Here is a 14,856-nt window from a genome sequence, read left to right as displayed (position 1 = left end):
GATAATAATAGGAGAAATAGAAAGATTAAATGAGTATGTATATATATATATGATTAGACTAGTGACTAGCATATAATGAGTGCTCAAAATTTATTATTATTATTATTATTATTATTATGCATATTTTAAATAAAATTGGGGTGCCTGGGTGGCTCAGTCTGTTAAGTCTGCCTTTGGGTCAGGTCACGATCTCAGGGTCCCAGGATTGAGCCCTGAATTGGGGAGAGGGGAATCTGCAGCTCCCTCTCTCTCTGCCCCTCCCCCCGTTCATGTTCTCTCTCTCTCTTTCTAAGAAATAAATAAATAAGTAATCTTTTAAAAAGAAATAAATAAAATAAATAGGATGCCACCTATTGGGGAAGAATGAAGAAAAGTAAAAATACATTCACATTTGGTTGTATCTGAATAAAAACATCTTAGAAGGACACACAAGTTAAAAAAGTGATATGGATGGGATGGGGGAGAGGCAGAGTGAGACACTTCACTGCAAGCCTTTTAAATTGGTATCATGTTTGGGGCGCCTGGCTGACTTGGTCCGTTGAGTGTGCGACTCTTGGTCTCAAGGGTTGTGAGTTTTGAGCCCTACGCTGGGGGCAGAGATTATACTAAAATATGTTTTTGTTTTAATGAAATCCTGTGATTGCTTTCATTTTAGAACCTTGTGAATGTGTCACCTATTTTTAAAATGAAACAACAGAATACTAATCAACATGGGCAACTATATAGCATGTAGAAATATGGGAAGAACTAAGTAAAATCTGCAGTCACTTTTTTAGCTTTGGACCCATGGGAGGGGCTGCGTCTGAAGGTAGCCCCTTCCTTAGAAAGAGTGTTCCAAGCCTGGGAGGGGAGTGTTCCAAGCCTGGCTGGCGGGAGAGCAAGACCTTCCGGGTTGACCATAGTCTCTGCTTAGGACCTATTCCTGAGCCCATCTGTCCTGAATGGGGTGTCCCTAGGGAAAGTGGTCACCGCTCTCCGACTGGCTGGAAGCATCCCTGTGGGGTGGCTGGCCTACAGCAGGGCCCTTGGGTCTGAAAGCCCCCAGCCTTCTAAGAAAACTGAGGTGTGGACCATAAAAAGGAGTGAGCCATCAAGGGGATCTCACCTGGGACCAGGACCCAGTTCCTAGGCCTAGGGTTCCTTCGTTCTCCCTCAAGGAACACTCATGGAGCACCAATGGTGTGCCTGGATGTGGGAGGCAAGGGGAGGTTGGCATGTGCCCACGAGGAGCTCCATGACAAAAGCCCAAACTTACCACAGACATAGAGAAGACTAGCTCTAAAGCAAAACGACAGTTATTTGCTCTCAAAAGAATGAACTAAAAATAGCATAGAATTAACATGAAGTTGCTCCAGAAGGTGGCCAGAATACACCAGAATGAAGAGTAGAAAATTGCTTAATTCTATCCCAGCAGTATGAACAAAGAGAAATATGGAAGAAATTTCCATGCTCTCATTCACAAACAGCAATTTTCAAATGCTTAAAAAAAATGTAGACATAATCTTACAAAAAATATACATATGGGAAAAAAGACAAAACTCCACTGAGAGAGAAAAGTCTAAAAAATAGAAAGATGTGGGGCGCCTGGGGGGCTCAGTGGGTTAAGCCTCTGCCTTCGGCTCAGGTCATGATCTCAGAGTCCTGGGTTCGAGTACCGCATTGGAGGGTCTCTGCTCAGCAGGGAGCCTGCTTCCTCTTACCCCCTCGCCTACTTGTGATCTCTCTGTTAAATAAATAAATAAAATCTTTAAAAACAACAACAAAAACAGAGAGATGTACCCAAGGTCCCAACTGGAGAGGCTGAATATTAAGATTAACAATTCTTCTCAAGTTAATATGAAGGTTTAAGGCAATTTGAATCAAATTACAGATGAGAATTTGAAACTTCACCAACTGATTCTAAATTTCACAAGATGGGAAAAATAGGATAGGACAGTTATGAAAATTTGGGGAAATCAGCATCAAGAAAGGGAATTTTCTCTGCCAGATAACACAAGAGAGAATGACTGTTTTTAAAAGAGAATGTGTGGCGAACCTGGGTGGCTCAGTTGGTTAAACATCCAACTCTTGGTTTTGGCTCAGGTCATGATCTCAGGGTCGTGAGATCGAGCCCCACGGCGGGCTCTGTACCGGGCACGGAGCCTGCTTAAGATTCTCTTTCTTCTTCTGTTCCTCCCGCCAAAGGACATGGTCTCTCTCTCTCTCTCTCAAATAAATACATAAAACTTAAAAAAAAAAAAAGTATATGTCATGCTAGCCTCAGAAAAGATAACGATCAGCAGAATAGACCACATAAAATCTGGCATCGATAAGACCGTGACAGTTTATGGAACAAAGAAAGCATCCACATTAATGAACATTAAACAATTTCATTCAACAACTGGCATGGAGAAAACTGGCTACCAGGGGGCAAAAGGCAAGTTAGAGCTTGCTTCACCCATCACACTACAACACATTTCTGATGGGTCACAGAGTTAAATGTGAACCATGACACCAGGGATACAATAGTTGACTATTTACTTATGATGGTGAAGACTTTATAACCACTGAAGAAATGGGAGAGATCCCACAATCAACAGATGCAACTACTGAAAATTCAAAACCATGTATTTTCTGGAAAGATATTCACAGCTTCCTACCATGAGAAAAGCAAGTTACGGAATTCTACGTGCTGTTCATTTCATTTTAGATGATTATAGAGATCGCAAGAAGGAGAGGAAAGAGTGTATATCGGTGGGAGTTAGTTACTTCTTTCTCTTTCTCCCTCCCCACCTTTTCATCCATTTAGATCTCCCCAAAATTTCCATAATTGCTTTGAAGTGAAGGAGTTAAGACTTTAAATGGGAGGCAATGGAGACCTCAAAAAAACATTCCATCTAGGAATTACAAAGTTCTTCCTCTTCCTCCCTGAGACTGATTGTTTCTCTTATCCGTTTATGATCATTTGGTGAACTGACTATGCTGTTGGTATTTTAATAAAAGCCTCAACATATTTCCAGGGTTCTCAGTCTCCCTATAAACTGCTGTACCAAAGGCCATGTGACAGGAGGAAGGGTATGGGTTCTGAAAGTAGAGAGCCATGGGCCCGAATCTGAGCCGTTCCGTTCCTAGTGACAAGGCCTTGAGTAAATGACTCTCTCTCTAGAGTCTGAACTTCCCCATCTATAAAATGGAGATAGATAAGGACACCTCTCATGGACTGTTGCAAGGACAAAGATGGGCTTGTGTATGTGAACTCACCTGAATAGTGGCCAGGTCCACCTTGGACATTCTGGAACCATGAAAGAAGGGGAGGCATGAACTACCCCCATACACATGACAGGCATAGCCCTTCATGGGTGTGTGAAGCTCTTAAACCTGAACAGTACGGAAACATCGCACTGAGTGTGGTCTCTGGGCTGTCCCCTTCCCACTGTGGTCAGACCATCCTAGTGCAGCCACACCTCCCGCCAGAGACCAGAGCGGCATGCACTTCTGCTGTTTTAGGAAACAGGGTAGCTCGGAAATGCAGGAAGCAAAAATCCTATGAAAATGGGAGCTGTAGAGGAGAGCTGGCCCCAGAGCAGGACTCTAGGGCGGGGCCTGGCTTTGTAGAACAGCAACCAAAAACCTCTCTCCTCTACCACCCTCCCTCCACAAGAGGGTGGGAGCTTTCCCTTGGGTAGTATTAGCAAAAGGAGCAGCCTCCTTTGCAGACTCAAATGATCAGCTGGAGGGCAAGTAATGGGACCCATCAGTTATTTACACAGGAGTAGGAACTCATTTAATCAGACAGGTTTCCTGCACTCTGCCGGGGAACAGAGTTGAGGAAAGATTTCTGAAGCTGGGAGAGGAGCTGGGTAATTGCAGAACCTGGGATACTGACAGTGAAAGCATTATTCCTGGTCACCTCCCCTCCTCCAACCCTTCACTGGTTGAGAAGGTGGTGGCAGAGACGGGAGAACCTGAGGGCTCAGAGAGGAAGATGCTAGAAAAGAAGGAGCAAGGAAAGGAGAGAGGAGAAAGCCTTGTCCTTTTTCCACTATGGTCTTACGCCAACCCCATACCCAAGAATGACGAAAAGGAAGTTTGTGCTTTTCCTTCCCCACTGGTTTCTAACCCATCCCTGCTCCCAAGTCAGAGGGCTGGCATATCCATGGTGGACAGCATTCTGAGAGGTCACATCGCTGCCCTACTTATCCAGAGAATGGCACTGCCCATTGAAAGGCCACTCAAGCCAAAGACCAAAAAAAAGATTATTAAGCACCAACTGTATGCAGGCATGGTGCTAGGATATAAAGGTAGAATCCTGGTTCCTAAATTTGTCCCATCAGTTCCCATTGCTACCACCTTTGTTTTTGCCGCAGTCGCAACTTATCTACTTTGGCGCTGTCCCCTAAGGCCTCTCTGCTTCTGGTCTCTCCAATCAACCTTCCCCAGTGCCACCAACATGGTATTTCTACAATGTGAGGACCATCACACACTCAGAAGTACAGTCAAGACAGTATCAAGCACAAGACATTTTTAAAGCATCTTATGAGTTATGTGTTAATAAAGTAGATTCAATTTTTGGAATACTATGAGATAACTTGGGGGAATTCACTGAGTTTTATAACAACACACTACAATTATACAGTATTGAATACTAGCGAACTTTGATGAAATAGGAATTTACGTGCCCACAAATGTTGCAAGACAGCAAGACAAGGCTTATCACACAGACAAGTATGGTGGACATCAAACTATTTAAATCTGATCTGATTTGGGGTGCCCAGGTGGCTCAGTCAGTTGGGCACCCGATGTTTGGTTTCTGCTCAGATCAAGGTCTCAGGATAGTAAGGTTTAGCCCTGCCATTGGGCTCTGTGCTCAGCGGGGAGTCTGCTTCTTCCACTCATCCTCTGCCCCTCCCCCTGCATGCACACACTCTCTCGTGAGTGCTCGCTCTCTCTCACAAATAAATAAATACATCTTTATATCTGATCTAGTTTCAGTAAAGGAGATGGCAAAAGAGATGGAAACAGCTAAAACAATCGATTAATTAAAGCCATGAATGAGGGGCGCCTGGGTGGCTCAGTGGGTTGGGCCGCTGCCTTAGGCTCGGGTCATGATCTCGGGGTCCTGGGATCGAGTCCCACATTGGGCTCTCTGCTCAGCAGGAAGCTTGCTTCCTCCTCTCTCTCTGACTGCCTCTCTGCCTACTTGTGATCTCTCTGTGTCAAATAAATAAATACAATCTTTAAAAAAAAATTAAAGCCATGAATGAGAAAAACATTATTTGATGATTAAGTTAACACTAACTTAACACCTGTTATTAGTTAGATGGCATATGGTATAAAAAGGCAGCTCTTCTACAGAGCCATACCGATCTTGAAATACTTCTCCAACTCTAACAGCTTTGGCAGAACAAATCCAAATAGAAAAAGATGCCAAAGCAAGAATTTGTTACAAAATTCAAAGACCAAAGTTAATCATTAAATGTTAATAGAATCTGGTAAAATAGAAAACAGACAGTAACTCCTTACATATAGGAAACAATTTTGATAGTCTCAAGTACTTTTATCACAATGCGTACAAAATGATTTTATGTAACTCTGAATGTATACTGTGGTTCTGATCATCATTACTCATTCAATGATCATGAAGTAAATCAGTTTCCCCCAAACTGTAGTAATACTGTTAAGATTATGAATTGGGAAAACCTGGAAATAATAAATTAATGATTATAATACCATAATGGTGATAGAGGTAAATGAGGAGGAAAAGGAAGAGGAAAAAAGAGGAGTAAGAAAATTTCACTGACATAAAGAGACTTTAATTATTATTATTACTATTTTAGTCTCTACGATTTTGTTTATTTATTTATTTGAGAAAGAGAGAGAGAGAGAGGGAGTGAGAGCAAGAAGCACAAGCAGAGGGAAAGAATCCCAGGCAGATTCCATGCTGATTTGGAGCTTGACGTGGGGCTTGATCTTTCCACCTGAGTATCATGACTTGAACTGTAATGAAGAGTCAGATGCTTAACTGACTGAGCCATCTAGGCCCTCTGAAATAAATAGAATTTTTAGATTGAAGGAGCCTGCCAGGTTCCAGAATAATCTGATACAAAGTGCTCAACACTAAGACAGTTTGGTTAAATTAATAAACTTCAAGAAAACATATCTTTAGGTATCAAGACAGAAAAAGCAAATAAATTTGGCTCAGTCCTTTCCTCATGAACACGGAATGCTGGAAGACAATGCAGCGGTCTACAAAATTCTACAGGCAACGGCGTGTAGATTACATTATACCCACCGAAGGTATCACTCAAGCAGAACAGCAACTGATAGACATTTTCTAGGAATTTGGACTGCTTACTGACAACATCCATCCAACTAAGAGCTTAATCAAAGTAAAGAATTTGCAAGAAGGAATGCCAGAGTAAAACGGCCAGGGCCATGCCTGAGAGCCATCTTAACACAGAATCAAGACAGGTAGATGGCAGTGGTCCATCCTGATCTTTCTCAGCAGAGACTCTATTATAAAAACAAGCTACAATGACTCCAACCTCTTAATGTATTAGCAACATATATATAGTTTTTGCTTACTGTTAGATATTTTAGGAAACATTTTAGGATGAAGAAGTAGTTCTTTGAAGTTTAGTTAAGTCCAATTTTACTTCCATATCTTTTGCTTGTGTGAAGGTCAAGGGAATTTAAATTTATTATTGCTTAAACAGCATGCTTCCTTTTAATAATCCACTTCCAAGGGAAAAAACACTCTGAGTTTAAAAAGCAACTTGCCCGGGCACCTGGGTGGCTCAGTGGGTTAAGCCTCTGCCTTCGGCTTGGGTCATGATCTCAGGGTCCTGGGATGGAGCCCCCCGCATCAGGCTCTCTGCTCGGCAGGGAGCCTGCTCCCTCACCCCCCGCCGCCACCACCCCCCTCTGCCTGCCCCTCTGCCTGCCTCTCTGCCTACTTGTGATCGCTCTCTGTCAAATGAGTAAGTAAAATCTTAAAAAAAAAAAAAGCAACTTGCAGAATCCCTTTTTGTACCTCAGCCTGGTTATGAGTTGCAGATTGCCTGAATGTAGAGGCCAGCAGTGCCAGGAAAGGCACACACAGTCTGCAGTCAAGAAGCCCTGCACCTGTTTGGGCCTTAGCTCATACAACATCTCCTATTTGGGTGAGCTCCCATTAGTGCACCGGCCTCTCGCCTCATTTATACAATGGGAACAGTTCTCTGTTCCTCAAAAATCTTTCAAGGTATGAGAATGAAGACGACAACCCAGGGAAACCAGCTCAAAAGACAGGAAAGTACGATTGTATTAACAATTTATGTATTAACTCCAACCAGAAGAGCCCATTCTCTGCCCACAGAGGAAAAGAGAAAGCTTTCTGTTGGAAGGGGACTGCCCAAGTGCCAAGGGGTTAGGGAGCTTCCCTTGAGGCTGGCTTCCAACCTGTCCAGCTGCACAGACAGCTAGCTGATCCAATCAGAAACACCACTCAGACTAGGCTTAGAATTTGGGAAGAGATTTTTGCTCTTTCCCAGTGGATTTAAGGATGAGGGCATGTACAAGGGCCTCTGGAACTGCTGTGTTCATCTGGCAAGCAGGAGGGAGAAAGCCTTCTGTGAATGGAGCTGACTGAGAGGAAAGAAACACAGAGAAAATAGGTCCTGGTGACACAATTTGAATACCTAATCAAGTGGGGTCAGAAGGCAGCCACAACCTTATTCACCTCTTACAGAAGCCATTCATTCATTTTAGCTTAAGCCACCAGATAAAAATTTGTTACCGATTTACGGATTTGTTTCAGCTGTAACTCATTCAGAAGACCCTCCTGGAGATACAGCTCACAGGTCCCTGCAGCCACACATTCAACCAAATCTACTTTAGAGCTCCACCTCCCATCCTAGCTGCCTCCAAGAAACGAAAAGCAGTTGCTGTCGGTGATGGAAACAAGTCCCCTGGGCGAGTTCATAGGAAAACTTGGAAATGGAGTACTTGACCGTGCCCTAACTCCTGGCAGCAGCCTTCTTCCTGTCCACGTGGTGCTCCTGGGCCAGCTCTCGATCCCAGTAAGATCATCATTCCCCAAGAAGATGCAATTTACTGATAACTTCTACAGAGGGTACCAGGAAGGCCCCAGGCAAGGCCGGGACTAGGAGGCCAGCCAGACACCCGCAGTGCAGACTTTCAGGAGGCACTTGTTTGGTTCATGAGGTCAAGGGGGCTCCTTAGAGGTGACGCCTGCGGCATCTGGCCTTCCTCCCCTGAGCCCTGACCCTCAGTGGGCCCATCAGGATGTCTCTTCCATTCTCTTCTCAGTTAGCAGCCCTTCCTTGCCATCAGCTCTGCCGCTGCACGCTGTCTGCCTCGGCCCTGAACTTCCCCTTGGCCTGTCCAGCCTGCTTCTCCCTGACCTGTTGTGAATCACGCCAACTTTCGGTCTTGGGAACTCTGTCCCCAGTTTATGATCTCATCACAGCTTTCAAACTGGATTAATAGGTCTTTCATTTTTTTTCACTCAACTAATTCAAATGCTTTCTGGCTATAAGCTTTGATGGCCCTGGACTCCTTCCCCATCCAGCCAAGCTTTGGGATCTGAAACCCAGATATGGGTCTCAGTTCCCACTGCTGGCCTAGACCCATCATACTCTTGTGTTGAAGGCACTCCCTAGCACTCCCAAATACACATGATGGAAAGGCTGGCAGTCACCTTGACCTCCAGGTCAGGCAGGCCCTGGGAGTGTAAGATTTGGACCTTTTCCCCAGCCTTCCATCTCTCCATTCTTGCAGGCCTCACCCCCACCTGGACCATGGCCTCCATCTCCTAGTGAGGCTCCCTTTTCTCTGGTGCAGATTTGCTTTAGTCTCTACTGGTCAATCTCCTCAAATTCTTTGTGGAATGGGGTGATATATAAAAAAGCATGTAGCCAAACAAAGAAGGCTCTCCAGGTTTCCCAAATTTACCCACTTTACAGAACCGTGGTACAGAGAGGGAATCTGATCCTCCCACCCTCTGCCTTAACATCCGTCAGTGGCTTCCAACAGAGCCCCAGAGCCCCCCACCCCACGACCAAGAGTCCCCTTCAAAGTAAGTTCTATAGGCCATTCACTGGTAAAACAAGGACTGCATGAAAAAGGAGCAAGCTGAGAACATTCTATGCCCCAGAAATGACAGGACAGAGTCCTAACTCCAAGCCCCCCATGTCTGACTCCAGCTCCCCCTTCCAGCCCCTGCCTTCAGGCATACCCTTTACTTACAATTCCTGAAATGCAGCAGACTCCCACGTGCCTCTCTGCTTTTGTACCTGCTGCCCGGCCCACCCCACCATGCCCCTGATGCCATTTGTCCTTTTTTATGTATCAGGCTAAATGTGACAGCCTCTTGGAAGGAAGCTGCCTTTTCCAGCCAATGCCTTTTCTAAGATGATTCACTTTTGTGCCTGTGTGCCTCCTCCCTTCTGCCCTCAACAACAGACAGAGCACAGACACCAAGGTCAACCCTTTGCCGAGCAGGGACAGAGTTAACGGGACAGTGTGAAATTACGCAAGCCCAGAATGAGAAGGTTTCCTGTTGGCACTTGACAGCCCTCATGATTAGTTGTAGATCTGGTTTTTCTACCAGACTGTGACCTCACAGAGTGCCAGGCCTCTATCTGTTCACAGTTATACCCCAGTGCATAGCGGAAGGCCTGCCACATAGAGGAAGTAGGCCGAAAAAATGTACAGATCAATGCTAGTGGCCCCAGGGCAAACACTCCCAGGCTGAGTTCTAAGTCTAAAGTCACCTCTGGAGCTGCTCCCCAGCCCGAGTCCTAAATCAGCTCGCATCAAGGGATGGAGTGCTTATTACTGCACTATGACCTGAAGAAAGCTGTGGGTTATTTATGGCACTGAAGTTTCAGGCAGAAAACAGAAGTTGAGGGTTTCCAGTAACCACTGACTAATTGTGAAACAATGTGAATTGTGAGTGTCTGTGTATGATGTTCAAAATATATATATATATCTTTTTTTATTTAGCGAGTGAGCGAGAGAAGGTGTGCAGGAGAGGAGGTGGGGCAGAGGCAGAGGGAAAAGGAGAAAGAAAATGCCAGGCAGATTCCACCTTGAGCGCAGAGCCCTGTGTGGGGCTGGAGCTCACAACCCCAAGATCACGACATGAGCCAAAACCAACAGTCAGATGTTCAACAAGTGAGCCACTCAGAACCCCCTCTGTATATGATTTTTAGGCATTATGGTCAGGTTTTTGAAGCTATCCACATTGCTCAGGGGACCGGAATCCTGCCCTCTTGGCTGGACCAGTCTTGCCCCTTGTACCTAGAGAAAAACCCACTCCACCCGCTACATCGGACCACTCATAAGCCACTAAGAAATAAGAAATAAGAAAGGGGGAAAAAGAAAAGAAAAGAAAAGAAAGGGGACATCATTACAGTTGTAAAGGAAATTTTTAAGAATGCAAGAAGGACTGGAAAATTTTCCAGAAAATCTAACCCAAGACCCATAACAGACCAGTACCAGGGAGAAAATCTACTCTTCAAAAAAAACACAAGTTTCAGATAGTTTTTAACGAAACTTCTACAAACCCAAACTACATATGTTCTTCAGTTGTTCTAGAACAGAGAAATTATAGGAACTTAATGTTGACTTAGAACTTAACATGTGCCAGGCACTGTGCTAAGCAATTTGAGTGTGTGTGGGGGTGTGTGTGTATGTGTGTGTGTATGCCATGTTCAAAAAAGCTTACAAATTCACTAAAAGAGATTAGTAGAAAATAAGTCAAAAACCTTGAAAGAAAGCATATGTATTCATAAAAATTGATCACACTTATAAATACAGACAAAAGCCTAAATAAAAGAGTATTGAATGGAATTGAGCTATGAATTAAAATAATAGTATATCAGGACCAAATAGGCTTTTTCCTCCAGGGAATTTAAAAAAAATGGCTCAAAAATAAAACAAAATAGTAGCCACAAAAAAAACTGTTAAGCTAGAAGTGGGAGGCAACTTTCTGAACGTGATTTTGTAAGTTACCTAAAGGAAGCCAGCAATAAAGAGCACAGTATACAAGAAAAATTCTCACGAGATAGCAATAAGATAAAGTAGTCTTTTCTTTTCTTTTTAAGTTGCCTTTTCTAACCACTTCCTTTCGCTCTTTAATGTTATTCTGAGGGTTCTAGCTAACAAAGCTACAAGGAGGTAATATGTATAAATCCTGGAGAGAAAAAAGTTTTTATTATTTGCCAATGATATGATTTGTTTACCTAGGAAATCCAAAAAGAATCAATTGGAGAAACTTACAAGAATAAAAGAGCTCAATCAGATGGCTGATATAAAAAATTAGGAGGCTTAGAGGATGTTAATGATAACCAGCAAGAAATGGTAATGGAAAAGATTTTATTCATAGGGTTGTTAAATATTATAAATTTAACTATAATTTAAAAGTCCAAGAGGTATAGCCATAAAACTATAAAACTCCAAAGATATAACCAGAGATGACGACAACTCTCCCCAGATTTCATACAGTGTCAGTCAAAATCCCAATGAATATGTAAGTTCTTTTTTTTTTTTTTTTTTAAGATTTTACTTATTTATTTGACAGATAGAGATCACAAGTAGGCAGAGAAGCAGGCAGAGAAAGACGGGGAAGCAGGCTCCCTGCTGAACAGAGAGCCCAAGGCCAGGCTTGATGCCAGGACTCTGGGATCATGACCTGAGCCAAAGGCAGAGGCTCAACCCACTGAGCCGCGCAGGCGTCCTGGAATATGTAAGTTCTGAAACTGCATCAACTCTAAGAACATAAGAAAAGCAAAAGCACTCCTGAAGAAGAATGGGAATTTGGTCCAAGCAATTCCCTATGGCAGTAAGGATTAGCATAGCAATAGTCGAATCATCAGCACAAAACGGGTATTTACAAACATAGTGATTACTTGGGCATTTAGTACAGGATGGAATGGGCATTTGAGATGAAGGCAAGAGTGGATTACCCAATAAAAGTTGAGAGGAACCAGCTTTCCATTTGGAGAGAAAAGCAAAGTGAGGACTCTTACTTTATACCACCAAGAAAAAGAAATTCCATTCGAATTAAAGATTCAATTATAAACATAAAATCATGAGACTGTTAAAATAGAATATAAGAAAATATTTTTAACATTGGCCTGGGGGGGGGGGGAATCTTTCCTAGCACGATCAAAGCAGGACACCATGCAGGAAGACAGGAGGAATTGGATGCTATAAAATGAAAAATTTAAACACAATCCCTCATTGGAAATGAAATGACCAAGGTGAACAAGGGAAAACTTTTGGACTGTTATTGGCTCTGAAATTAGAGGCTAATTTCTTGAAGAAAAAAACCCAAACAGGTAAAGGACCTAAATAGGCAATTCACAAATGAAGGAAAAAAACAAGGGCCAAGAAAGATAGCAAAAGCCACTAAAGCTTAACAACAAACAAGAAAAATCTAAATTCTAATGTCTGTCTGTCCAGGAATCTGCACAAGAGGCATTCTGGGAGAGCAGGTGGTACAAATCCAAGCAGAGCCAGAAGCAAGCCACAATCAGTTTTAGGAGAAATGCAGTTCTGAGTGTGTACCCAGTGGACAAAGAATGTGTTAGCCATGCAGATCTCCTAAAGAGGGCTGCTAAGAATCTTACAGGAGCAATCTCCTTACAGCAGGAAGAGTTCATGTAGGTATGCTACCTTTCTGGCTAAAAAGGGGAAATTAGGATTTATAAGACAATATACCCCTACCTGTGCATATATTCATAAAGAAACTCTGGAAACGTTCAAAACTGGTAACAATGGTGAACTGTGGGTAGAGGAGAAGTGGGAGGAATTCAGCAGATGGGGACAGAGTGACATGGAAACTTTGGCCCCTCTCTTTATAAACTGTGTAATTTTTAAAACCATACAAATGTAGTCTCAAAAATGCTGAATTAAAAATCCTGTACTGTTCAATAAAAATAATTTTAAGTGGATTCAATAGTTTGTTTTTTTCCATATAGACATTCCGAGATGGCAAGTGTTATGGTTTTGACTTTTCAGACAGAAACTAAACTACCTGCATCTTATTGAGAGTTAACCATATACCCACACTCCCTGGCGGTGACACGGAAAATTCCACTTTAAGACTTTCTAAAGGGCAGTTTGGTAACATGTATCAAAGTGTAAAATTTTCATACCCCTGCACTGCAATAGCATTTCCAAAATTTACCCTGTAGAAATGACTGGATAAGTGTTAGTAAAGATGATTCTGCGGCATTATTTATTACAGGGGAAACGGTTAACGATTACTATCCATTTGCATGGGATAACATAAACCATGGGCATGGCTCCAGATGCTGTCTATCTGCGGACCATACTCTTGAGTTGCAAAACCCTGGGAGCTCCTTATCTCACATTTCCAGCCGTATGACCCTTTGGATCTCTGCTCACCGCACCATCTACCCTGCTCTAGGAGGTGCCACCCCACCCTGGGCCAGCGGGCTCACCTCGTCAACATAGGGGGGCAGTGGATGGGGTTGGAGCAGAAGATGCTGTTGGACCTGCGCATGCCATCAAGGAACTCCTTCGCTGACTGGCCGCGGAGCTCCGCCAGGGGCCGGACCTCATGCTTGACGAACCACTGGTGCGCCTCAAAGCACTTGGCACAGAGGATCTTCTCACACTCGAAACACCAGAAGTCCGCGGGTTCTTTGCAGCGGTTGCAAACGGCCTTCACATCCACGATCTGCCTGTACATCGACAGGCGCCGCTGTAGACTCTCAAAGAAGACGTTATCCAGCACCAGCGAGTCAGCGCCTAAGGGCCCAGGCAGCTGGCAGATCGGGCACTGCAAGTTGGGCGCCTCCAGGCACCCCGAGCACAGCGTGTGCAGACAAGGCAGCAGCTTGGGGCGCTTGGCTTCTACCTGGCACGCCTGGCAGCGCAGGAATTGGAATTCCTCTTCCAGGGCTTGCTGGGGGACCAGAGAGGTTGGGGTGAGCCTGAAATCCAGGAGTCCCCACCCACCAGACCGGCTCCTGAGGCTGGAGGCTGGGAGTGGGACTCCATATTCCATTCCCGGCAGTCATTGGATGATACAAAACCCAGGCTTCCCAGGACCACACCCCCCCACTTACTCAGTTCTTCCTGCTCTCACTCCCCAATGGACTGAGCATCTACTTCCCATAAGACACAGTACTGGCCCTGGGATCCATGGATGGATAAATCCCTGCCTTCCTGGGACTCCGTGTAGAAAGGAGATCCTTTAAGTGTTCTCATATAGCATCACATAAAGTGCATCCCGTGGTTTGGTGGCTCCTCAGAGAGTTAAATACAGGACTATCATATAATCCAGCAATTTCATCCCCAGATATATTTCCCCAAATAGCTGAAAACAAGTACCCAAACAGATACTTGCACACCCATGTTCATAGCACTGTTAGGCACAAGAGCCAAAAGGTAGAAACAACCCAAGTGTCCATCAAGGGATGACTGGATAAACACAAGGGTTCTACACGTGCAATGGACTATCATTCAGCTTTAAAGAAAAGAAGGTGGGGGGGGTGCTGGCTGGCTCAGTTGGTGGAGCATGTGACTCCTGATCTCCAGCTTGTGAGTTCAAGCCCCACCTTGGGTGTGTAGAGGTTACTTAAAAATAAAATCTTTACCGATAAATAAATAAAATGAAAAGGAAGGGCCTTCTCATACATGCTATGAGAGCCTTGAAGACATTATGCTAAGCAAAATAAGCCAAACACAAAAGAACAAATATTGCACAGCCCACTTATATGAAATATCTAGACTAGGCAAATCCACAGCAACAGAAAGTAGTTTGGAGGTTACCAGGACTTGGGACAAGGGAGTAATAATGAGCTACCACGTAAGGAGTACAGTTTCTGTTGAGGGTGA

The 14,856-nt window shown here is 44.0% G+C and overlaps 1 protein-coding gene across 11 annotated transcripts in view; it reads right to left on the bottom strand.

The window, feature by feature from the left end:
- Positions 1 to 14,856, bottom strand: part of PML (PML nuclear body scaffold) — a 40,421-nt gene that overhangs the window by 24,239 nt on the left and 1,326 nt on the right. For all 11 annotated transcript variants that reach the window (XM_082735814.1, XM_082735821.1, XM_082735813.1 and 8 more), the window contains exon 2: positions 13,455 to 13,921. In XM_082735814.1, the coding sequence (XP_082591940.1) occupies positions 13,455 to 13,921 (467 nt within the window). The remainder of the gene's footprint in view (positions 1 to 13,454; positions 13,922 to 14,856) is intronic.

Source organism: Mustela nivalis (assembly GCF_964662115.1).
Source record: "Mustela nivalis genome assembly, chromosome: 6".
In the NCBI taxonomy this organism is placed as follows: Eukaryota; Metazoa; Chordata; class Mammalia; order Carnivora; family Mustelidae; genus Mustela; species Mustela nivalis.
The sequence above is the reverse complement of the archived record's forward strand: the minus strand, read 5'-3'. Positions and strand labels throughout refer to the sequence as shown.